Source organism: Saimiri boliviensis, chromosome 1 (genome assembly GCF_048565385.1).
Source record: "Saimiri boliviensis isolate mSaiBol1 chromosome 1, mSaiBol1.pri, whole genome shotgun sequence".
In the NCBI taxonomy this organism is placed as follows: Eukaryota; Metazoa; Chordata; class Mammalia; order Primates; family Cebidae; genus Saimiri; species Saimiri boliviensis.
Window position 1 is genome coordinate 23,657,283 of NC_133449.1, and position 26,207 is coordinate 23,683,489.

Sequence of the window (26,207 nt, forward strand, 5' to 3'; positions counted from 1 at the left end):
AGGGCCCCCCGAGACAGCGGTGGAGGGAGGGCCCCCCGAGACAGCGGTGGAGGGAGGGCCCCCCGAGACAGCGGTGGAGGGAGGGCCCCCCGAGACAGCGGTGGAGGGAGGGCGAGGGCCGGGCTCTGGGCTTCACCACCGCGTTTCCGTTTGCTGTGAACTCAAATGGCGCCTTCCCTTTCCCCCGACGTCCGCGTCGCGGTCCAGCTGGCTTCGGGGCCGCAACGCGGGGCCTATGCGGCGCATGCGCTCCCGACGCGCGGGCCCAGGGGCTCCTTCCTTCACAGCAGCTCCGGGACGCGGCCGCTAGGGAGCCGCACCCAGACGGGGCCTGTGTGGCGCATGCGCCCCAGACGCGCGGGCCCAGAGGCTCCTTCCTTCGCAGCAGCTCCAGGACGCGGCCGCTAGGGAGCCGCACCCGGACGGGGCCGCGGGGTCTGCGGCGACCCCCGGAGCTGGCCTGAGGTGGGGCCGGGGGAGGCCTCCGGGCCGGGAGCCGTGGCGCCCAGGGAGGCCCGGGGACTACACGGGTGCGGGTAGCCGGCCTTGTTGAAGTGCTCGGGGCGCCGAGGATCCCGGTTTGTTGGGTGACGGCCCAGCTAGAAAGGGGCCGAGCGGGATTCGAACCCTCCCGAGCCCCCAGGCCTGGTTCTCAACGGTAACTGGCTTCCCCAGCCTCAGTTTACCTTTTCTCCCCTCAGGGATTCTGTCCATGGCTGCCACCAAAACTTCGAGTTATGATGAACATTTCAGGCCAGAAAAATTAAGAGAATGGCCAGAGCCTGAGTCTGTTTCTTTAATGGAGGTGAACTAACGTGGCGTTTTGAGACGTGGTTTTGGCGGTGGGACCCCTCGAGTTTGGGAACCGGTTGATCTTAATCGCGCTTCTGTTCTCAGGACTGGGACGGTGCCTGGAGTTAAAGGGAAATGTTCCGGGCTCAGATTGGGCCGAGAGGGTGGCCAAGTGTGTTCCCAAGTGCCAGCCTAGGGGCCGGTGCATCAACTGGGCGGGCGGGTGGTTGAAGGCAGCAACCCCGGCTCCCCTGCAGGAGAAGCCACGTCTGGGCTTGCCAGTCAATTCCGCATACTTCGGGATCTGGCAGTGATTTTCTCATAAAGTTTCATTATTTTGTATCATTCTGTGATTTACCTCACTGTGAAAAACTCTTGGAAGTATCCTTAATTTTTCCCCTTTTGCCCTAGTGGCGGTCAGAGTAGTGAGACGCTTAATTTTTGTGTGTGCACAGAAGGCCGTGGATTTCGGAAGTGCTGCCGCAAATCATGACCTTTTCCTTATATTTTCTGGCAAAATCACAAAGAAGAGCCATCAAAGACAAAAACTGTTTAATTTCTTTAAACAAACAAAAAAAAAGATGATTTGAGAATCTGACTTGAGAGTGTACATAACATTTGCTAACAGTCTTACTAGGATGTTCTTTAAAAAGTTGACTTCCCAAGATGCTTGTCAACATGTTTCTACTTCTCCAAATAACTGATTGATTGTAAATGTATATTGTAGTGTCAGGGTACATGTTTAATTGTTTTGCATACTTTTTTAGTTGCCATCTTTTTAATTAAAATTATTTTAGAGATAGCTTCTTGCTGTTGTCCAGGCTGGAGTGCAGTGACCCAGTCATAGCTCACTGTAACCTCAAACTCCTGGGCTCAAGGAATCCTGCCTTGACCTTCAAAGCACTTAAGATTACAGGCATGAGCGCATGAGCTACCCTGCCTGGACTGTCATCTTAAAATAAGTCTGAGACGGCTTTAAAGCAAGATCCTGTTTATGTTACAAAGATAGCTTTATTTCAGAGAAGACCTGGGTAGCTGTTGGAATGTCATTTTTAGATCTCATGTGAAGCTATTAAATATATTGGTAAAAAGAACAACTTTTCCTTTTTGAGATTTCTCTTAGTCACAGATTTGATATTTGAGTTTGGGGTTTAGTTTGTTTTGATACATTCAGTGTGACAACAGAAAGAATCAGGTTGAATAACAGTTCTAAGAACCTGTATCATTTTTCATCAGCAATAATTTTTGTAATAGTATTATCTCTTCCAAATACTGGATTTTTCTTGCCTTTTCATTTGTTCATACTTAGTCCTATAAGAATAAAAACTAGAGATCAGTTCATAATGATCCAATTGAAAAAGCCCTAAAGTGGGGATTAAAATGCATCAGCTTTACCCACACTCATAATGGAAACAGCAGGTCCCTAGATGTCGACGGTATTGGTTGGAGGCCATGAGCTCCCACTAATTAGCTCTGAGACTGGACCAGTTGAACTAAATCAAACTTTCTGTGGTTTTTGACTTATGAAGAGATCTAGCAAAAGGCAGGAGACTTCAAGGGCCCTTCAAAACACACCTACTGGCTGGGTACAGTGGCTCATGCCTATAATCTCAACACTTTGGGAGGCCTAGGTGGGTGGATCACTTGAGGTCAGGAGTTCGACAGCAGCCTGGCCAACATGGTGAAACCCCGTGTCTACTAAAAGTACAAAAATTAGCCAGGTGTGATGTCACATGCCTGTAATTCCAGCTACTTGGGAGGCTGGAGAATCACTTGAACCCTGGGGGTGGGGAGATTCCAGTGAGTTGAGATCTTCCCACTGCTCTCCAGCCTGGGTGACAGAGCCAGACTTTGCCTCAAGAAACAAACAAAAAACACCTACTGAATGCCTGAAAAGAGGATTCACTTTATAGAGGATGCTTTTAATAAGCTGCTTAGTGCTTTAAAACATAATTTAATGATAAACTATCAGGGATTTGTTTTAAAATAGTGGGGGGGGGGCGGTGCTGAAAATGAGTAGGGATTTACTGAATGAAACATGATTGACTCTGAGTTAAGCACTCTTGAGCCTGGTTGATGGGTTCATGGAGAATGGGTTTAGAAATTTTCAATATTTTTATGTTACAGAATAAGGCTCAAGATTTATACCAAAACTATTGAGTAAAGTACACTGAGTAGTTTGTCATTATAGTTTGTTTCTTCAGGATTTACATCCTAATGTTCAATTCTGTAATTTTAGGTATTAGCTAGAGAAGACATTGATGAAGCAGTACATGCAATATTATTTAGAGAAAATTCTGTTGTGAAGGTAAGAGTTGGCTCCACACTGCATTCTAAGAGTGTTGTAGGGGAGCAAGAATGTGCAGAACAACATGGCCAAGAGTTTATGTTACTGTGATCCAAGAGACTCATTTTGCAGGGAGAATGAGGATCCTCGAATTGTTTGTACTACATGGATCTGAGGTTTTTCCCCCTTCTTGCAGAATCACTAAGAGGTCCCTAATCCCACTTGGATCTGTCCTGAAGGGATCTGAGAAATTGTTCTGATTGCTCCTTCTCTTCGTCCTGGGACTGAATAGAAATTCCTTCCTACCCACACTTGCTTCTTTATGTTTCCACATTGCAGTGGGCATATATAAAACTACTAGAAACAAATTAAGCTTTTAAGGGTTATGACCAATCAATAACTGATAGTCACTGTGAAATTAGCTTAAGAGGTATTTAATTTCAACGAGAGAGACAGAGTTATAATAATACTTTGGGAGGCTGAAGCAAGAGCATTGCTTGAAACCAGGAGTTTGAGAGTTTGAGACCAGCCTGGGCAACATAGTGAGGCCCTGTCACTACAGAAAATTTGACAAGCCAGGCATGGTGGCACACATCTGTAATCCCAGCTACTCAGGAGGCTGAGAGGCAAGAGGATGGCTTGAGCCCAGGAGGTTGAGGCTGTAGTGAACTGTGATCATACCACAATACTGCAGCCTGGGTGACAGAGTGAGACCCTGTCTTTTAAATGAAAAAAGAAAAAAACTTTGACATTTGAATTGTAATTTACAATTATAAAGAAAGTGCACATAAATTCCCATGTAAGCATCCAGAGAGGTAGGTGGGATTACCTGTCTTTTACAGGCCAGAGAGAGGTATCAAAGAATGTCTAGTGCTCTTTTACTCTACCAATTTTGTAACAGACTTTCCTGATGGTGAAGGCTAGACACAGAATGGGTGATCAGGGAATTTTTGGAAATCCTGAAAAAGAAACAAGAGTTTAATGAGTTAGCAGTAGCTTAATCTGATTCATGAGTTGGATGTGGTTTAATCTGAAGGTACAGTTGTGGTTTAGAACTTTATATGAGTTCTTCTGCTCTGTGTTCTCAGCTTCTCTTCCTGCACTTGATTCTGTGGTTCAGTTATTTTCTACTGGGACTTTGCAATCTGAATGTGGCTGGGAGCTTAGCAGTGGGATCAAGTGGTTTTTTCCTCCTTACTCAAATGATGATAAGTGAAACAGTTGTTTATAATTTATTTTCCTTGTTTGTATCACTTCACTAGAGATTGAATACATATTTTCAGCATCTGGATACTTCTAAGGAAAGAAGAAAAGAGATGTTGCATAAAAAATGGGTTGAAAATGTTGCAGAGCCTCTTCAGCAGAGAATTATGGAAAAAGTAATTTCATATAAAGGGCTGGAGAAAATGAAACAAAAGAATGTTGAATATTATTTGCAGCACAGACATAAAATGGTACTGAGTTTTGTTTTTGTTTTTTTTTTTCAAATTATGCTTTATTTGAAGCATTGGTCCAACAGTTTCACTGGTTATACAAGTAATCTGCAGCTTAGTTTTGTATTTAAGATAAATTCATTGAGTTGTAATACACGTACTGCGTTCTTAAGCCTTAGGTTGGAGGGGATAGAATTGTTGATTTGGAACTAGATTTATCAGGAATTAGTTTATGTAGACATTAATGGAGTTACTTACTGTGGCTTAAACCATAAAGGCATTTATAATTTACTTTACAAGAAATTGAGAGGTACGTGGTTTCATAGTGGGTTCTGACAGCATAACAATGTAAGGTTTTTTCTATTCTATTCTATTCTATTCTGCTATCCTTAGTATTTTCAGTTTATCCTCATTATTCTCACATTTGCCTCATGGTTGCTTACAGCTCCAGACATCGGGTCTTCATTCAAGGCAGGAAGAAGGGGTAAGAAATGGTGCCAGGGGCTTCTTCTTTTACTCTGCTCCTTTGCAGGAAGCAGAAAGAGTCCCCAGAGGCCCCTAGCCGACTTTCCCTTAAGTCTCATTGGTCAGGACTGAGTCATGAGGCAAGTCCTAGCCATAAGCAGGCCCTGCAAAGCCACTGTGGCATTCTTCTCTCTCTAGTAGGAAGTGGACAAAGGAGAATGGTATTGTGTGACTAAGTTAGCCAACCAGTAGGTATTAGGACTAACAGTTTCTGTACTTTGTTCTACAGTTTGGCTTTGCAAAACAAATTTGGTTTTTTAATTTGAAGATTCTTTTGATTTTGAGGTCAGGACTCTCAGAATTTAGGTCTGTCTATTTGTAGTACCAAATATAAATCTGTTGGCTTTAAGTGTGTACTACTGGATCTTTTTTCTTTCCCCCCACATACATAGTAGATAACTAGAGTAGTGGCTGAATGCAGTGGGTCATCTCTGTAATCTCAGCACTTTTGGGAAGTTGAGGTGGATGGATTGCTTGAGTCCAGGAGTTCGAGACCAGCCTGGGCAACATGGCAAAACCCCCTCTGCACAAAAAAAAAAGCTGGGTGTGGTATTGTGCACTTGTAGTTCCAGCTACTTGGGAGGTTGAGGTGGGATGATCACTCGAGCCTGGGAGGCAGAGGTTGCAGTGAGCCATGATAGCGTCACTGCACTCCAGCCTGAGTGATAGAGTGAGACCCTAGAGTAGTTTAACTGGAATATTAGAACATTTAAGTATATTTACTGAGCATAATTTCTGAATATTTACCTTAAATCCTTTTTCCTACACACTCGAAGGGGCAGAGCTCAAAACTGAATTCAGATCTCTAAAGTGCAAAGTCTTATATTTGTGTCCAGAAATGTGATTCCACAAGTATAGGAGGGGGAGGATCTTAGAAATGGCATGTGCTGAAGTCCAAGTGATTTTAAATGTCAGTAAAGTCATTGTGAATCAACCATATGAGCTGAGTTTCAAGAAAACATACAGCTCTCAGGCCGTATTAAGAGGCTGTGCTTAGAGTGGGAAGCATCAGAGTCTTGGCCCATCCTGTCCTTATCCTGTCGTTCCTGATGTCACACTGTTGAAGGGACACTCATCAGTTGCAGAACCCTTAGAAAAGAGTTGAGTCTTGACGCCACTTTATAGGAAAGAAAACTGGAAAGAAGTGGGGTATTTGGCCCAAGGAAAAGAGGGTACGAGGGGGAATGAAACTTTTAAGTATTTTAAAGGCAGACATTAGCTGATGGATTCGATGTACAGAACTAGTATCTGCAACTGCAGTTACTAGGCAGACTTCAGCTCAGCCTAAGGACAGACTTTGTTGAGGTCAAAATTACCGAAAAAAAAAGTACCTGCCTCACGGAGCAGAAAGTTCTCGAAGGCCCATGGATGGCTTCAGACTAAAGCTAGATGATTACTTCTCCCAGAACGTGGTGGAGTCTCATTGCAATCTAAATTTATTTCTGCAGTTTCTTCCAACGCTTTGAAGCTATGCTTTTATATAAAAATGAAATACAGTATTTGGCTTTTATAATGTGAATCTTGTAAAACAGTTTGTGCATAATGATTTTCCCTTAAGTGTATTTTATATCTGAAGGAAATTATATGTGAAGACCATTATGATCCTGAAGTATACAATCCCTTTTTTTTTAATTAAAAAATTTTTTTTGACACACAGTTTCACTCTTGTTGCCCAGGCTGGAGTGCAATGGTGCGATCTTGGCTCACTGCAACTTTCACCTCCCGGTTCAAGCAGTTCTTTCTCAGCCTCTCAAGTAGTTGGGATTATAGGCATATGCCACCATGCCCGGTTAATTTTTTGTATTTTAGTAGAGACATGTTGGTCAGGATGGTTTTGTGCTCCTGTCTTGGCCTCCCAATGTGCTGGGATCACAGCTGTAAGCCACTGTGCCCAGCCTACATTCCCTTTTATATGAAGAAAAAGAAACCAAATTAAGGAAAGGTAGAGCAGGTTTCTTGGGTTTTTTATTCTTAGGAGCTATGGAGTGGGGGAAAACCTAGTCATTTTGGAAGTTTTGTAGTTACTCTCTATTCATTAAAAAAAAAGTACAAAAGCATTTCCTTTGAGTTTTAGAATAGGAACTCAAAGTAATTTAGACTCCTGTAGAATTTAAACTGTGCACAAGGCATGCATACACGTGATCATTTGTTCATTGGTGCGTTCATTTACCTCACATTCATCAAACTTGAAGCACAGGAAGGAGAGAGATGTGGACAGCTTGTGCAGTGAAGTGTGGCCAGTGTGTCACGGAAGTCAGCGCAGGGATTATGGGAGGGATGTCAGCAAAGGCTGTCCAGGAGAGCTAATACTTGAGGTTGTAATGAGTCTTCAGATTTTAAAACTGCCAATACAGGAGTTAAAATTGAGAAATGTAGGTTTCAGTGTTTTGCTCCTATGCGGTACAAGTAGCCACCTAATATGACTATTAATTAAAAAAAATATATGTATGGTTCTGAAGATGGAAGTAGTTTCTTTTGCTTCTCCCAGACAAACAAGCCAGGGCAGCCATATGAAGACTAACATTCTTTTGGTTCTGGATAGGATTTCATCATCTAGGGTGCTGGAGGCAGTAGCTGTTACGCTGTCTGGTTTATTCAGTAATTGTTTACCTAGCACTTCAGGTCCAGCACTGGGATGAGTGCTGTGGGGGAAATGAAGGGGAAAAATCACCCTTCTAAGGCTTATGATCAGGAACAGGGAGAAAAAATACCTCTTTATGTCCCTACCCCTTGACATAAACCCACAGCTCTGGTCACCCCCTGTTCTCACAGGCCCTTATAGACCACTTGTCGGTTTCCTCAGGAGGCATGGGTCCTCCCAGGCTGGGTTAGGAGCAGTGGCCCTGCTCCTGCAGGCTCCTGAGCTGGCGCCTCTCAGGACTAGATTTTCACTGTGGATGACAAGGCTGTTCTAGACTGAGAGATCCTTGAGGACAGGATCTAGCCTGGGTGTGGCACACAGTGGCAACACAGATATTTACTGGCTGATACAGTGGCACAGTAGAATGCTGAACAGAAGTGCGTCTCTTCTATCTGGGCGGTCCGCCCTCCCTCCCTCGGTTTAGTCATTTAAGGCTCTGCGACATCCTCCTCTGAGGCAATACCCTTCCACTGCTGTGGTTGGATTGGTACATTCCTGGGCCTTGGTGTATAGTAATGGCATACTTGAAGGCTTAGTTCAGATTTTATTTATTTAAATTTCAACTTTTAGATTCATGGGTAGATATATAAGTTTTTTACATGCGTATATTGTGTGCTGCTGAGGCTTGGGGTGCGATTGAACCTGTCACCCTGGTAGTAAGCATAGTCCCCAATAGGCAGTTTTTCAACCCTTGCCCCCTTCTGCCCTTCTCGCTCTTGTAGTCCTCAGGGTCTAGCGTTCTCATCCTTATGTAGGACACATTTTAAAAGCTTCATGCAGACTGCACTCTGGTCCTCAAAGAGTCTCATTTTTCTTGTAGGTTGCAGTCCCGCCATTTTTTGATCCTCTGTTTCAAAGACAGCAAGAGGTGGACGAAGAGAAGAGAACTGGTCTTCAGTGTGAGACAGGTGCTTTGTCGCCACTGGACCTCATCTTTTTGAGACCGCTAATTGTCAAGTGATTTCTCACTCCAAGAGCAACGAGAGTTCTTTCAGAGTGTTGATTTTGATTTTTTATCTTCCTATAGGAAAAGACCATTCCATAAAAGAACTTAAAGAAATAGAGAAGGCCAGGCCACGTGCCAGCCCGCTCCGCTTCACTTTCACTTCACACAGTGTAATTCTGAAGGAGCGGCAGAAAGCCTCTGCAAGAGTCAGGAGTAAAACTTGTGGTAAATGCAGGTACAGATGAGTAGAACAAACAAATATTTGTTTAACTTGCAACTTACTTTATTTCCTGCTGAAGGTTTTGTAACTAGTCACACTTTTGTCTTTTAGTAGTTTATAGTTTTACTATTACTACTATTATTATCACCTTTATATTATAAAATATATGTAGAGGACAGAATGAAACATAAACAGCTTAACAAGTCCCCGAGTCAGTTCTGTGGAATCACCAGCCATGTCAAGAAAGGGAACCTGTCCTCTCCTAAGACAGCCTCTTCCCAGAGTTCTCTTCACTTTGTAAGTGTTCACTTCCTTGTTCTCCCTATGGTGTTATCAGCTAACTTCATATCCTTAAATAATCTAGTTTATCTTGACTATTTTTGAATTTCATACAAACAGAGCCTGAAAGCATTTATTCTTTTATGACTGAATCCTTTAAAAAAAATCTTTATTAAGATATAGTTTACAGGTTGGGGGGCAGTGGCTCACACCTTTAGCACTTTGGGAGGCCAAGGCGGGTGGATCACCTGAGGTCAGGAGTGCGAGACCAGCCTGGCCAACATGATAAAACCCTGTCTCTACTAAAAATACAAAAATTAGCTGGGCATTGTGGCAGATGCCTGTTGTTCTAGCTACTCAGGAGACTGAGGCAGGAGAATCACTTGAACTCGAGAGGTGGAGGTTGCAGTGAGTCAAGATCGCACCACTGCATTCCAACCTGGGCGACAGAGTGAGACTCCATAAAAACAACAAAACACAACAAAGATAGATATAGCTTATATACCATAAAATTCATCTGTTGGAGATTTGTACATGTACAGTTCATTGTGTGACTGACTTCCTTTGCTCACCATTATGCTTTTCAGATTCCTTCCTGTTGTTGCATATAGCTCTAGTGTATTAACTTCTGTTTTCTATAGTATTCCATTGTATTTGACTATGCCATCATTTAAGCAATCCACTATTAGTGGATTTGGGCTGTTTCACATTTTGGCTATTATGAACAATCCAGTTTGGTATTTTGGTTCCCACAATCCACATTTCTTAGTATATATACCCAAGAGTAGAATTTGCCGAGTCGTGGGATAACATTAAACTGTTTTGCAAAGAGGCTGTTTCACTTTACACCCCCATCAGCATGGAGGAGAAATTACTGTTGCTTCTCATTCTCCTTCACCCTTGGTGTATAATATTATCATTTGAATAAAGTTGACTGCTATATAATAGCATTTTCCGTATTATCAGTGAAACCAAGTACTTTTCATGTCTGTATCAGCTGTTGGATTTCCTCATTTGAGAAGCATCTGTTCAAGACTTTTGCCTTTTTTTTTTTTTTTTTTTTCCCTCTGGGATGTTTGGTCTGTCTTATTGATTTTCCTTATATATTCTGGCTATAAACCCCTTTTCAGTTATATGTATTGCAAGCATGTTTTCCTATTTTGTGGATTGCGTTTTTATTCTTCCTAATGGTATTTTTAAATGGTCATAATTTTGATATAGTCAAATTTGTTTTTCTTTTCCTTTACAACTAGTGCTTTTTAACATTATTTAAAAATGTCTTTTCCAAAAGCTATATAGCTTTTATAGTTTTGCTTTTCAAATATAGGCTTATGATCCAGTTAGAATTGGTTTTTGTATATGTTTTATGTGGGGCCCAATTTAATTTTTTCCCTCTATTGAAACCCATTTTTCTCAGTACCATTTATTGAAAATACAATAATTTCCCTACTGCTCTGCAGTGTGGCCTTTTATACAAATCCAGTGCTGTTACATAGACCTAATTTCCGGGTTCTCTATTCTAGCTTATTTGTTTACTATAGCTCTTTAATGAGTTTTGATGCTTGATAGAACAAATATACCAATAAATTTTATAATTAGCTCAAGTTTCATGTGGAAACATATGCACATTCAAACAAATCCTCAAACAAAAAAGTAATCACAAAAACTGCAGTTGCTTTTGCACCAACCTAATATTTAGGATTTCGATTGGGATTGCATTGAATCTGTAGATCAATTTGGGGAGAATATACATCTTTACAATTTTGAGTCCTCTAATCCATGAACATGGTACATATTTCTCTCTCCATTAACTTGAGTCTTATTTCATGTAAAGGAGTGGTTCTTAATCAAACTGGTTAAGTAGCTGGCAATGTTTGGAGACATTTCTGGTTGTCAGGGGAGTGGGGTTCCATAAGCATCTAGTGGACAGAGGGCAGGGATGCTGCCAAATATCCTACAACAAAGAATTACTTAGCCCCAAATGTCAGTAAGTACTATGAATGAGAAACCATGTCTAAAGGTCTTGTAGATCTTTGCTTAGATTTATTCCTACTTATTCCTATTTTGTTATACATAATTTTATTTTCTATCTAATTGTAGTTATTGTATAGAAATAAAAATGATTTTGTATATTGAATTTGTATTTGGCAACCTTGCTAAACTTTATTATGAATTCTGACATTTCATCTATAGAGTTTCAGATTTTCTATATACACAATAATATCGTCTTATTTTTTTTTTGAGATGGAATCTCCTTCTGTCAACCCAGGATGGAGTGCAGTGGCATGATCTCAGTTGACTGCAACCTCTGCCTCCCGGGTTCAAGTGATTCTCCTGCCTCAACCTCCTGAGTAGCTGGGATTACAGGTGTGCACCACCAAACCTGGCTAATTTGTGTATTTTTAGTAGAGATGGAGTTTCACCATGTTGGCCAGGCTGGTCTCAAACTCCTGACCTCAGGTGATCCACCCACCTTAGCCTCTTAAAGTACTGGGATTACAGGTCTAAGCCACTGCCCCTGGCCCACAATATTGTCTTCTAATACAGAGAATTTTATTTCTTGTTTTCCATTCCTTATACCTTTTATTTCTTTTTCTTACCTTATAATACCAGTTAAGATTTCTGGCACAAAGTCAAAGTAGTGAAAATCAGCTTTCTTGTATTATTCTCAAACTCAAATGGGAAAGTTTTTGGTCTTTTTTGTGCTTTACATTATTTTTAGATTTCCATTAGCAAATTAAGTTTTCTTAGTTTGCTAGATTTTAAAATATATATTCCTTTTTATGCATTTATTGGTATTATAATTTTTTTCTCCTTTGTTCTGTTAACATGGAAATTTTTATTTTATTTTTTGAGATGGAGTCTTGCTCTGTCACCCAGGCTGGAGTACAATGGCACAAGCTCACTGCAACCTCCACCTCTCAGGTTCAAGTTATTCTCCTGCCTCAGCCTTCTGAGTAGCTGAGATTACAGGTGCACACCACTATACCTGGCTAATTTTTATATTTTTAGTAGAGACGGGGTTTCACATTGGTCAGGCTGGTCTTAAACTCCTGACCTCAAGTGATCCACCTGCCTTGGCTTCCCAGAGTGCTGGGATTACAGCTGTTAGCCTCTGTACCCAGCCTGTGGAAAATTAGACTGACTCGTTTTTAAAATATTTTATTTCAAACATTTCTAAATGCACTGAATGTAGAGAGTGCAACACATTCCTATGAACCTATCACCCAGGTTCAGCAACCATCCACATTTTTCCATACTTGGTCTCTCTCTCTTGCTTTACCCCACTCTCCCTTTTGTGCTCACACTTTTGTTGGAAAATTCAAGGTCTCATGTCCTGTCATTTATAAAGACTCTACTATGTACCTCACAACAAATAAGCAACACAGAAATACAGTTTACAGTTTCAATAAATGTGCATCTGCTATGAAGAATCTCCCAGTTTCTGTTTGCTTTAAAACATCTTTATTTTGCCTTCTTTTTTCAACTTTATAAATCTTATTTCTCATAACAAATTTTATGTTCACAGCAGACTTGAGTGGAAAGTACCTAGAGAGTTCTCATACACCTCCTGTCCCCCGATAAACACAACTTTCCTCACTGTTGACATCCTGCACCACAGTGGCACGAACTACATTGACATTATCAACCAAAGTTCATAGTTTCCATTCTGTTGTACATTCTATGCATTTTGACAAATGTACAATGACATGTATCTATTATTCTGCTCTAATGTCACACAGAATATTCATTGTCCTAAAAATCATCTCTGCCCCATTCATCTCTCCTCCCCACTAACCCCTGGTAACCACTGATTTTTTTTTTTAACTATATTCATTGTTTTGCCTTTTACAGAATGTCATACAACATTGGAATCATACAACACTTAGCATTTTCAGATTTCACCTTTGTTCTTAAAGGATATTTTCACAGGATTAAGAATGTTAGATTGGCAGTTATTTTCTTTCAACAGATATCTTGTTGTCTTTTACTCTTTCAATTGGGAAGTCACCTGCTAGTCTTACTGTTGTTCCTTTGAAGGTAATCTGTCTTTTGGCCTGGATGCTTTTTATGATTTTCTCATTGTCTTTGTTTTTTGTAGTATTGCATGATGTTTCTAGATGTGGCTTTCTTTTCATGTATCCTACTTGGAATTCATGGGTCATCTTGTATTTGTAGGTCTTTCGTTAGTTCTAGAAAGTTTTCAGTTATTTTCTCTTTGTTACCTCTGCCATATTCTCTCCACTGTTTTGGGTACTCAAGTTAAATATACTTTAGATTTTCTTACTGATCCTCTGTCTGTCTCTTATCATTTTTGTGTATTTTCCATCCTTTTTGTCTTCCCATGTTTGGTTCCAGATATTTTATTGTTTCTTCTGTTATGTCTGTTTGTTGTTAAACCCATCCACTATTATTTTCAGTTATTTTATTTTATAGACCTAGGATTACTATTTGATTCTTTTAAAAAAATTTTTAGTGCTGGGGTACATGTGCAGGATGTGCAGGTTTGTTACACAGGTAAATGTGTGCCTAGGTGATCAACCCATCACCTAAGTATTAAGCCCAGCATGTATTAGCTATTTGTCCTAATGCTCTCCCTTCCCCTACTCCAACCCTCCTTGATTCTTCTTCAAGTAGGTTTTGGTGAATGCTTTCTGTACCTGGGGCCTGGAGAGTTTCTGTCCTCCATCGATAAAGCCAAGTGCATTGCTTGACTTGTCTATCAGGGGAGGGAGATGTTAAGAACAAGGTTAAATGCCCACCTGCCAGGACATCAGCCAGACCCAAGAAGAAAAAAAACCACAAAAGATGCTAGAATTACAGAGAAATCAGTTTCTACCCTGGTACTTAATATTGGTGACCTGGGCTTGAAATGCCCCCACAGAGGAAGGCAAGAGTTGGAGATTGTCAGCTCATTCCTGAAGGCTCTCCCCTCTCTGGAATTGGTTTTAAAGCTGTCCAGTGATTTTAAAATTCTTGATTTTGGTGGTAAATTTCCTTTTTTTTTTTTTTTTCTATTTATTTCAGCAGGACTTTTAGCCTGTGCAGACTTCTATAGTCTACACAAAAGTGGAAGTCTATTACACTCTCTGGGTATTTAGTTTCCATTCCCCATCCCGAGTTTTGTTGGAATAAACAGTACTACTTTGTTTCTGCTTCCCCTAGTGATTTGGAAGTTTTATGTATTATTTCTGGTTTTATGGTTTCTTTATCTTTTTAACAAACATTTTTATTTAAACACCAGTCATTACATAACCCCCATCCCCACAAGACAAAGGCTTCATGTTGCTTTGGTGGCTTCATCTCCCGTCTGGCTCCTCCGCTGGTGTTCCTCCTTCAGGCTGGTCTCCTCCAGTCCGTTGTCTGCTCAGCAGCCGGAGTGGTCTTTTTGAAGGGATCAGCACTCCTCCACTGGAAACCCTTCAGTGCCCTTCCCCTTACAACAAAGCCCAGGCCCTCAACATGGCACATGAGGCACCATCTGGGCCCTGCCACCCTTCCGGCTTCATCTCAAAAGTCCCATCGGCCTAAAGAAAAGAAAGAATAATTAACCACAGAAACCTCTGGGTCAAGTCAGCATGTTCATAACTCCCTGACCTGCCAGGGTGTTGCCTGCCTTTGCTCTGTCTGTCACTGGCCATTCTAGTGCAGGCAAGAGGGCAGTTATCACAGAGATGTAGAACTCTGCAGCCCCTTACCAGCTCTTTCCTCCATCAGCAAGCCCCTTGAGGGCAGGGACTATGTATTAATCTTGGTGTTCCCAGCACTTAGCTGGAACATAGTAGATGATGAATAAGTGGTTGTTGAATGAATTAATGGAGGAAGAAAAGAGAAGGCTTATTTCCCTCGATAGGGCTAGGCTTCCTGGGGCAGAAATGGTGGCAGCCCTGGTGAAATCCCTCCGGTAGGACACACCCAGAGGATGTCTCACATGGCTGTTTGATGAAGTAAGTAAAGGACTTGAGAGCAAGGTGTTGAGGTGAGGCAGAGACAGTTTGATTACAAAAGCCAGAATCCTTCTCAAATGAAAGGCAGGGAGAGGGGCTAGATATGTTAACACTGGTATGTCATGGAAGCCAAACCAGGAAGGGAGCCAGCCAGCTCGGGAGACTGACTGGGAGGCCAGTCCCTGCCTCTTTGTGGCTATGTGGCACTCACCATCACTTCTCTTCGTGAACCTGCTTCGTTTCTCTCTGCACACAGGCTTTTTCTGCTTTCCTGTGAGTATGCTGGAAAGTGGAAGCACCATCCCGTCTGACTTTCTGGTTTGATCATTCAGAGGTTGCCTGGAAGCCCCTTTGTCCCAACTGCAGCCATAGGGATTGAGGCTCTGGACCTGGTTCCTCAGCCATGGCTGGGGAAGCATCCCTGAGTCACCGCCTCCCTAGGGATTGGGCCAGCAGAGATACGGGCAGGGCAGGCAGATTGAGGCACAGCTACCAGTGATGGCTGCTCAGTCGTTCCTTCTTAAAAGTGACTATTGAGTTCATTACATTAATCTTCAAAATTATTTGATGGTACAGTTCCATTAGTGCTGAATCAAGATAAGTTTTTCTGCTTTTCTTCACAGTCCTGAAAAGCTCATCTGTACAGAAAAGAAACACAAAAGAACAGAGAAAAAGACAACCGACCTAAGTCAGGCTGCGTTTGAAAAGCAGTTCCTTTCCTCAAAGCTCAGCCAGAAGAACAAAGTGGATGAAAGGAAGGGCCTGGTGAGCAGACACTCCCCACCTCCCCACCACACCCAGAGGATGGGCCTGCAGCTGCTCTCCAGCCTGTGAACCTGGTTAGGTATTTTGTGAGGTGGGGCTGGGAAGCAAGGTTTTGTGGCTGGGAAGCAAGGCTTTGCAGCCCCCATGAGCAGCACGCACTGGTTCTAGAATGAGCCAGCGCCACAGCCCTACCTGTCAGACGAGCACTCGAGGGCAGAGGAGGGATGACCCAAGAAGAAGGGTCTGAAAAGGAGGAGGAAGAAATGGCGGGTGGCCTCAGGCTCAGTGCCGCAGCTCTGACGGGGACCCTTGGGTGGGGAAGCCTTGCAGGAAGAAACTCAGATAAGTGGTAAATGTGGGACCTGGACTCCACTTTCTGGGGACAGATCCTGTCCTTCCAAGGTGAGGGCCAGCCTGGCCAAAGGGGCTTTTCTCTCTGAGATTTCTTCAGCGCCTTCACCCAGGCCTTTGCCCTTCTGCCATTTTCCCGCCATTTTCCACTTAGTCCATCCAAACCGCACCAAAAATGGTGTTCTCCTTGGTCCACACACAACAGGTGGGAAGTTTTTGAAATGAAATTTATACCAAAAAATTAGGGCAAGATAAGTTTTTTTTAATATTTAAAAGGTATTTTATATGTAGGAATTTTCTGAGTACAGCTTTCTTACCCAGAGCTCATGGTTGATTCGACACAGTTTTCTCCTTCCGTTCTCTCTGTCACTCCCTGTACCCTGAGGCCTGGAGCGCAGGATCCTCCCGGGAAGGCCTAGGCTCGGCTCACCCCTCACCACCACGCACAGAGGGCGGGACTCAGTTGCTCTCCAGCCTGTGACCCTGGTTAGGGATTTTGTGACCAGCTCCTGCTCTGCTTCATTGCTGTCCCCAGGCTCTCCAGGGAGTAAAGGATTCTCCGTCTGTGCTAAGTTACCTGTGACTCTTAAGCTGTTTCCTCTGAGCATAATTTATCTGAGAGCACAGGAGCTGCTCATTCCTTTCAAATATTCAAGATGTACAACGTGGTGATTTGCTATAGATACTCAATGTGAAATGTTTGCCACCGTCAAGCTCGTTGACATATCCACCAACTCAGTTACTGTTTTCTTGTGTGTGCAGTGAGAATACTCACAATCTACTCTGAGCAAATTGCAAGTACACGTTGTTAGTAACTATAGTATCATGTTGTCCATCAGGCCTCTAGAATGTACTGTTAGCCGTGGAGGGTCTTGAGCAGGGGTCCCCAAACTTTTTACACAGGGGGCCAGTTCACTGTCCCTCAGACCATTGGAGGGCCGGACTATGCAAGGTGTGGCACCCTTCACAGCCAGCGCTGCTGCCTCCACTATCCCAGACAGCAGTATACAGTGTCACAGGCCCAGCACCGCCTCCAGTGCTGTATACAGGGATGGTGGTGATCAGCCTGTGACACTGTGTATACAGCGTCCTGGACATCTGCAGCAGCGGTGGGCCTCTTCTGTGGGAAGCCCACTGCTGCATGTTTCCCCTATTATGAGACACCTCCTAAAAATAAGACAGCCCCCGTCTTGTGGGGGTAAAATTAATATAAGACAGGGTCTTATAATAGGGGAAACATGGTGTATAGTAACGTGGGGGGAGACTTGGGCAAAGGGAGGTTATAGGGGCCATAATGTTGTTGTACATTTGGGGGAGTATGGGGGCCATTGTACTGTGTAGTAATGGTTATAGTGCTTTGCCTTTCTTCCTACGCGCTTCTGGAGCCGTGACGCGTGCGTCCCGCGTCACCGGAAGTAGTGCTGTACGTGAGCGATGCCGCGCTTTGCGGCGCCGCCACATACAGTACTCCAGGAGCACAGGATGTGAATGCATCCTGTGCTCCTCTCACTGACCACCAGTGAAAGAGGTGCCCCTTCCTGAAGTGCAGCAGGGGCTGGATAAATGGCCTCAGGGGGCTGCATGCGGCCCACGGGCTGTAGTTTGGGGACCCCTGGTCTTGAGTATGAGTTATCCAGGTCCTTGGCATTTTAAACAAATAATTGACCAAAACTCACAGAGTAGCAGAGGAATGGCATGTGGGAGCAAAGCAGCCAAAGCAGGGATTTATGAAAGAGAGAAGGCGCTCCACAGGGTGGGAGCAGGTGGGCCCAGCGAGGGCTCAAGGGTGTTAAGTTTCCTGTTTGAGGTTCTTATCTGCTATCCCTCATCCGGATGAAGGATTTGGTCGCTGGCTAATTGAATGCTAAGGTGAATTTGTGCCCTATGCAGATGAAGGGATGGTCCCTGCGTTGCCGCAGCTAATCCAAGGCCCTCTCCCTTTCCATCTGAGGTGGTGTAGGGAGAGTAGCCTTTAATCCTTCACTGCTCAGCTTGGGGACATGGGGTTTTCCTTTTGGTTCTGCTTTAGGAAGTGCATGTTAATTGGCCTCAGGTTCCTGCCCTGAGACCCAGGTGTTTTCCTTGTGATCCAGCTGTGGGAAGGCACCTGGATTGGCCTTGGATTTCCTGCAGCCAGACCTTGGTGTTTTCTCTTTTAGGAAGTTTCTACACATTGGCCCTAAGTTCCCTGTCTCTAGACCCTGTTCTCCTGTCTCAGTCTTATCATGGAAAGTTTCTACCCTTTGACCAACACCTGTCACCTCACTGTGCCCACCCTGCCCCCACCCCGCCCCCTGTCTCTGGTAACCACCCTGCTACTCTGTTTGGATGTGTTCAATGTCTTTAGATTCCACATATTGTTACAGGAAAGGGGTCCAGATCCAGACTCCAAGAGAGGTTTCTTGGATCTTGTGCAAGAAAGAATTCAAGGCGAGTCCACAGTACAAAGTGAAAGCAGCTTATTAAGAAAGTAAAGGAATAAAAGAATGGCTACTCCATAGACAGAGCAGCCCAGAGGGCCACTGGTTGCCCATTTTTATGGTTATTTCTTGACAATATGCTAAACAAGGGGTGGATTATTTGGGCTTCCCCTTTTAGACCATCAAGGGTAACTTCCTGACGTTGCCATGGCATTCGTAAACTGTCATGGTGCTGGTGGGAGTTGTCAGGTCTCCATATGCAAGCCTGGAGCTTGAAAGTCTGAAGTCCTGCTTGCCTCAGCTGATTAATTGTCCCTAATCACCCAGCGCTTTAGGACAAGCCCCTCACCCCACCCTGCCATCTTAACTGTTGTTAGGATAATACTCTTATCCCACTCACCATTGTAACTAACATATGGTAATGTGTAGTCCTTGCCCCTACCCCCACCACTGTGACTGATCTTACTCTTAATTTTCCACTGCCCACCCCAAACCTATAAAACCAACACCTATCCCACTGCCCTTTGCTAATGCCCTTTTCAGCCTTAGCCCGTGTGTACCCAGGTGATAAACAGCCATGTTGCTCACACAAAGCCTATTTGGGGGATCTCTTCATTCAAAGCACACGTTTTTAATAGGAGTGTAGCAGTGAGGATGACCAGAGGTCACTCTGGTCACCATTTTGGTTTTTGTGGGTTTCGGCCAACTCCTTTACTGCAGCCCGTTTTATTAGCAAGATCTTTATGACCTGTATCTCGGGCCAACCTCCTATCTCACCCTGTGACTTAGAATGCCTTATAACCATCTGGGAATGCAGCCCAGTAGGCTTCAGTCTCATTTTACCCAGCTCCTATTTAAGATAGAGTTGCTCTGGTTCACACACCTCTGATGATATAAGATCAGTCAGTATTTGTCTTTCTGTGCCTGGCTTCTTTCACTTGACATAACGTCCTCCACGTTCACCTATGTTGTTGCAAATGGCAGGACTTCCTTCTTTTCTCAGGTGGGTTCATGGTCCGTGGATGTGTACCATATATGTTTTCTTTTTTTTTTTTTTTTTACATTTTTTGTGTTTTAGGGTACATGTTTTGGGGTATATGTGAAGAACATGCAGGATTGCTGCATAGGTACATACATGGCAATGTGGTTTGCTGCCTTCCTCCCCATCACCTATGTCTGGCATTTCTCCCCATGTTATCCCTCCCCAACTCCCCACCTCCCACTGTCTCTCCCCTAGTTCCCCCTCCACAGACCTCAGTGTGTGATGCTCCCCCGCTTGTGTCCATTTGTTCGCATTGTTCAGTACCTGCCTATGAGTGAGAACATGTGGTGTTTGATTTTCTGTTCTTGTGTCAGTTTGCTGAGAATGATGGTTTCCAGGTTCATCCATGTCCTGACAAAGGACATGAACTCATTGTTATTTATGGCTGCATAGTATTCCATGGTGTATATGTGCCACATTTTCCCTGTCCAAGCTATCATCAATGGGCATTTGGATTGGTTACAAGTCTTTGCTATTTTAAATGGTGCTGCAGTGAACATTCATGTGCATGTGTCCTTATAATAGAACAATTTATAATCCTTTGGATATATATACCCAGTAATGGGATTGCTGGGTCAAATGGAATTTCTATTTCTAGGTCCTTGAGGAATAGCAACACTGTCTTCCACAATGGTTGAACTAATTTACACTACCACCAACAGTGTAAAAGTGTTTCTATTTCTCCACATTCTCTCCAACATCTGTTGTCTCCAGATTTTTTAATGATTGACATTCTAACTGGCATGAGATGGTATCTCAATGTAGTTTTGATTTGCATTTCTCTAATGACCAGTGTTGATGAGCATTTTTTCATGTTTGTTGTCCTCATATATGTCTTCTTTTGAAAAGTGTCTGTTCATATCCTTCACCCACTTTTGAATGGGTTTGTTTTTTTCCTGTAAATCTGTTTTAGTTCTTTGTAGATTCTGGATATTAGCCCTTTGTCAGATGAGTAGATTGCAAAACTTTTTTCCCATTCTGTTGGTTGCCAGTTTACTCTGATTGTTTCTTTTGCTGTGCAGAAGCTCTTAGATCCCGTTTGTCTATTTTGGCTTTTGTTGCCAATGCTTTTGGTGTTTTAGTCATGAAGTCCTTGCCAATGCCTATGTCCTGAATGGTTTTGCCTAGGTTTTCTTCTAGGGTTTTTATGCTGTTAGGTCTTAGGTTTAAGTCATTAATCCATCTGGAGTTAATTTTAGTGTAAGGTGTCAGGAAAGGGTCCAGTTTCTGCTTTCTGCACATGGCTAGCCAGTTTTCCCAACACCATTTATTAAACAGGGAATCCTTTCCCCATTGCTTGTTTTTGTGAGGTTTGTCAAAGATCAGATGGTTATAGATGTGTGGCCTTACCTCAGAGGCCTCTGTTCTGTTCCATTGGTCTATATCTCTGTTTTGGTACCAGTACCATGCTGTTTTGATTACTGAAGACTTGTAGTATAGTTTGAAGTCAGGCAGCATGATGCCTCCTGCTTTGTTCTTTTTGCTTTGAATTGACTTGGCTCTGTGGGCTCTCTTTTGGTTCCATATGAAGTTTAAGGTGGTTTTTTCCAGATCTGTGAAGAAGGTCATTGATAGCTTGATGGGGATAGCATGGAATCTATAAATTACTTTGGGCAGTATGGCCATTTTCACGATGTTGATTCTTCCTAACCATGAACATGGAATGTTTTTCCATCTGTTTGTGTCCTCTCTTATTTTGTTGAGCAGTGCTTTGTAGTTCTCCTTGAAGAGGTCTTTTACATCCTTTGTTAGTTGTATCCTAGGTATTTTATTCCCTTTGTAGCAATTGTGAATGGCAGTTCATTCTTGATTTGGCTCTCTTTAAGTCTGTTATTGGTGTATAGGAATGCTTGTGATTTTTGCACATTGATTTTGTATCCTGAGACTTTGCTGAAGTTGCTTATCAGTTTCAGGAGATTTTGAGCTGAGATGATGGGGCCTTCTAAATATACAATCATGTCATCTGCAAATAGAGACAATTTGACTTCCTCCTTTCCTAAGAAAAGAAAGCCAGGATTCAATACTTTCACTGTTGCCTCCTGCTTATAACAAGCCATCGATATCATTGCCTCCAGTGTTACCCTGGACTGAGCCAGAATGTGATTTTCCTGATGAAAAAGACTCATACTGGGAATTCTAGGGCTGCCAAAACGTTTTATGTCCTATAGACTTGACATTTTCTCCTTGCTGCTTTTTCTTCTGTATTGCTAGATGCAAATACCAGAATTGAACACCCTTTATTTCTTTTTCTTGTCTGATAGCTCTGGCTAGCACTTCCAATACTATATTGAATAGGAGTGGTGAGAGGGCATCCTTGTCTAGTGCCAGATTTCAAAGGGAATGCTTCCAGGTTTTGCCCAATCAATATGATACTGGCTGTGGGTTTGTCATAAATAGCTTTTATTATTTTGAGATACATTCCATCAGTACCTAGTTTATTGAGAGTTTTTAGCATAAAGGGCTGTTGAATAAGGCTTTCTCTGCATCTATTGAGATAATCATGTGGTTGTTGTCTTTGGTTCTGTTTGTGGTGAATTACGTTTATAGACTTGTGTATGATGAACCAGACTTGCATCCCTGGGATGAAGCCTACTTGATCATGATGGATAAGCTTTTTGATGTGCTGTTGCAATCGGTTTGCCAGTATTTTATTGAAAATTTTTGCATCTGTGTACATCATGGATATTGGCCTGAAGGTTTCTTTTCTTGTTGAGTCTCTGCTGGGTTTTGGTAGCAGGATGATGTTGTACTCATAGAATGATTTGGGAAGGATTCCCTCTTTTTGTATTGTTTAGAATAGTTTCAGAAGGAATGGTACCAGCTCCTCTTCATATGTCTGGTAGAATTCGGCTGTGAAGCCATCTGGACCTGGGCTTTTTTTGGTTGATAGGCTCTTATTTGCTGCCTCAACTTCAGCCCTTGTTATTGGTCTATTCAGGGTTTCGACTTCTTCCTGGTTTAGGCTTGGGAGAGTGTGAGTGTCCAGGAATTTATCCATTTCTTCTGGGTTTACTGGTTTATGTGCATAGAGCTGTTTGTGGTGCTCTCTGACGGTGGTTTGTATTTCTGTGGAATCTGTGGTGGTCTCCCCTTTATCGTATATGTTTTCTTTACCTGTTCGTGTCAGCGGACGCTTAGTTGTTTCCATTTCTTGGCTATTGTGAATAATGCTGCAGCAAACATGGGACTGGATCTCTCTTCAAGATAGTGATTTTATTTCCGGTGAATATATGTATATACAACCAGAAGTGGGATTGCTGAATTGTCTGGTAATTCTATTTTTAATTTATTGGGAAGCCCCCATGCTGTTTTCCGTAATGGCGGTAGTAATCTACATTCCACTGACAGTGTACGAAGGTGTAGGGCTGAAGGCCTCACAGGGTCGTTGGGTGAGCCTTATGCTGTGCTGAGGCACAGGATCCGAGAAATAAAGAGACAGGACACAGAAGTACAGGGCAAACGCAGCTGGGCTTAGGGGGCCATGCCACCTATAAGCGGAGTCAGGCGAGGCCCCGAATGTCCAGAAATATGAATATTTATTGTGTATAGGTTAGGGAGCAGGGCAGTGAGTGAAATCATCTTAAGGATAGTGATAGAGTCATGAGCAATAAAACATGGGTTCCACCTCCATTAGGTCACCTAGGCCAGGAGGTGGACGGTGCACAGCAAGGGGCCTATTCCCATGAAGGCAAGGGCTGTGTGGAGTAAGGGGTCCACCCCCACTAGGTCACCGAGGCTTGAAGGTGGGCTGTGCGCAGTGAAGAGGGTGCAGTGTGCAATACTTCTATCTATGGGCAAACTACTTCTGAGAAGATTTTTTTTTTTTTTTTTTTTTTTTTTTTTTGAGGCGGAGTTTCGCTCTTGTTACCCAGGCTGGAGTGCAATGGCGCGATCTCGGCTCACCGCAACCTCCACCTCCTGGGTTCAGGCAATTCTCCTGCCTCAGCCTCCTGAGTAGCTGGGATTACAGGCATGTGCCACCATGCCCAGCTAATTTTTTGTATTTTTAGTAGAGATGGGGTTTCACTATGTTGACCAGGATGGTCTCGATCTCTCGACCTCGTGATCCACCCGCCTCGGCCTCCCAAAGTGCTGGGATAAAAGGCTTGAGCCACCGCGCCCGGCCTCTAAGAAGATTTATAGGAGGATGCTTTAAGTCACATAGCAGTGACAGAGCTGTCAAGGTTACCGCCACCTTCTGGTAGCTTCCAATGGGTTCTATGGGAAGATGCTTTTCAAACAGCACAGTAGCAAGAGCTGATAAAGTTCACAGTCACCAAGGTGGATTGCCAGTCTGAGGGCAGCCTTCCAGAAGAACTGGAGCAAGGTCCTACAACCTATCAGGAGGAGTGACTCTCACCCCAAGCCTGCCATACAGCGGGTACCTTTACAATACTGAACGCTGCCGCTTGGCCATGGATTCTTGTCCTGGTATAATTGTTTGTCCCTTAAATCATGCTCTGCACTGTGTTTGCTCTAGGCATTCCTCCGATTATGAAGTAAGATATAATTATAGGTATATATGTAGGGAAATATTCTTTAGGCACTCATACTATCAACTAATATATGATTACATATAGAGGATTATATAAAGAGAGCCTTCAAGCCCTATTTCTATAAACAAATATATGATTATTTAAAGGATTATATAAAAGGAAATAGCTGAGTAGTAACACTATAAGGTGAGATATTCCTCAAGCCCTAACTATGCCAGGGTTCTGCTTAGCTCTCATTCCTCGGTGCCTACATGGGGGGTTACCCACACGAAGGTTCCCACACAAGGGACGCTTGTTATCTTTTGACTTTTTCATAACAGCCAACCTAACAGGTGTGAGTGACAACTTATTGTGGTTTTGATTTGCATTTCAGTGATGATTAGTGATGTTGAGCACCTTTTTGTATACCTCTTGACCATCTGTACATTTTTTGAGGGGGCAGGAGAGAGGCTTTAGAAAAATCTCTGTCTCATTTTTAAATTGGGTTGTTTTTTGCTATTGGGGTGAATGAGTTTCTTATCTGTTTTGGATATTCACCCCTTATTTGACACATGGTTTGGAAATATTTTCTCCTTTTCTGTAGGTTGCCTTTTCGTTTTCTTTCCTTTGCTGTGCAGAAGCTTTTTAGTTTGATATAGTGCCACCTGTTTATATCAGATCTTAATGTGACTGTGGTCAGTTCTACCCTTAAAGGTAGGGGGAACTACACTAGTAGACCCAAGTGTTCTGAAGTTAAATGCAGTAGCAGTTGAGTTTCGCTGTTGTCCTGGCACTGTCCCAGCAGGTCAGCAGGCTGTCCCCCCCTGCAGTCTTTTGGGGCCCTATCTCATGGACCTTTGTCATCTTCAGCACCTGGCTTCTGAGGTTGCCCCAGGAATGAGTTCCTGTCAACCTGAAAAGGGGAGAGATTATGGATGAGTTCTTCCTGGGAGTCCGGTGTAAGTGGGCCAGGCTGGAGGTGGCATGTCATTTCCTCTGATATTCCCTGGGCTAGGGCCCAGTCCCATGTTTGTCCCTAACTGTAGGATACAGGGGTGCAGGGAAAAAGTGTTCCATTTTTGATCTGGCCACAGTGGCAGAGGAGGGAGCATTTTGTGGCCAGCTGGTCATTTCTGCTGTACTTACCACAAGAGTGTTAGTTCTTTGTGGAATTCAAAGATATAGACAGCCTCATCTGAGAGTTGCAGGAACCAGACAGTGTGTGTGGGTGGGGGTGGGTAAAGCAAGAGGGCTGGCCAGAAGCCTGCTCGAATCCGGGGTCTCAGCTCTAGCAGGAGGGCCGAGTGTGGGGCAGAGTCAGCGGGGGTCCTCCCTGCACATGTAAGCCCCGCATCCCTGCACTACACTCAGCCCTTCTCTTCTGTCGCTAGGTTTTAGGAACCAGACAGCAGAGACCCCACTCCTGGGCTGCTGGGGACAGCCAACAGCACAGGGGTCCCCAGCCTGTGGGAAGAAGAGTGATGACAGCTGAAGTCCTGGGGCAGCACCTGGCCTCCCTGCAGAAGGCGGCCAGGTCGGGCCACCCTTGGTACTGAAGCTAAGTGGACTTGACTTGGCAGTGTCCGTACCACAGTTAAAATACTCTAAACACACTTTCTCCAGAAGTGGAAATAAATGGCAAGGAATATTCGAATCAGAGTAGTTCGTATTTATTGAGCTCCTGTTGTGAATCAGGATCCCTGTGAGGTACTTTGTTCATTGAAAAGTTTTCACAGCAATATACTACTATCCTCTCCCAACCACAGTGCTCTGAGGCTTGGTGAGCTGCTTAGAGGTGGCAGTGTTCTCTCAGGCCAGTCCCTCAGGTGCCACACAGCACGTGTTTATCTCCTTCCCTGGGGGAGTAGGAGTCGAGTGCCCCTCCCCCACCATGGCACTTGCTCCTGAAGAGCACTGGAAGGACCTGCTGGCGGGAGGGGGTTCCTCAACAGAGGGGAGATGTCCAGGCACATGAGGCACATATGCCAGGTCCTGCTGGGGTGGAGGTACGGAGACTCAGGCACACCCCACATCCTCCCAAAAGTGCCTCTCAAGGGGCAGGTGCGCGTTCCTAGGTGGAAGG

The 26,207-nt window shown here is 43.6% G+C and overlaps 1 protein-coding gene across 1 annotated transcript; it reads left to right on the forward strand.

Annotated features, from left to right (window-relative positions):
* Positions 1-471: 471 nt before the first annotated feature.
* On the forward strand, positions 472-25,778 carry FAM228A (family with sequence similarity 228 member A). The gene is made up of 6 exons (XM_074394742.1): positions 472-805; positions 3,032-3,100; positions 8,499-8,586; positions 8,706-8,859; positions 15,695-15,836; positions 25,516-25,778. The coding sequence occupies exons 1-6, from the start codon at positions 713-715 to the stop codon at positions 25,678-25,680; spliced, it is 711 nt and encodes a 236-aa protein (XP_074250843.1). The 5' UTR covers positions 472-712; the 3' UTR covers positions 25,681-25,778.
* The last annotated feature ends 429 nt before the right edge of the window (positions 25,779-26,207 follow it).

What these genes read in the sequence shown, in the direction of transcription:
- FAM228A (XM_074394742.1), top strand. Translation starts at nt 713, where the DNA reads ATGGCTGCCACCAAAACTTCGAGTTATGATGAACATTTCAGGCCAGAA. An exon ending in TGGTCTTCAGTGTGAGACAG is followed by an intron (nt 8,587 to 8,705) that starts GTGCTTTGTCGC and finishes ATCTTCCTATAG; the next exon opens with GAAAAGACCATTCCATAAAA. An exon ending in AAAACTTGTGGTAAATGCAG is followed by an intron (nt 8,860 to 15,694) that starts GTACAGATGAGT and finishes TTTTCTTCACAG; the next exon opens with TCCTGAAAAGCTCATCTGTA.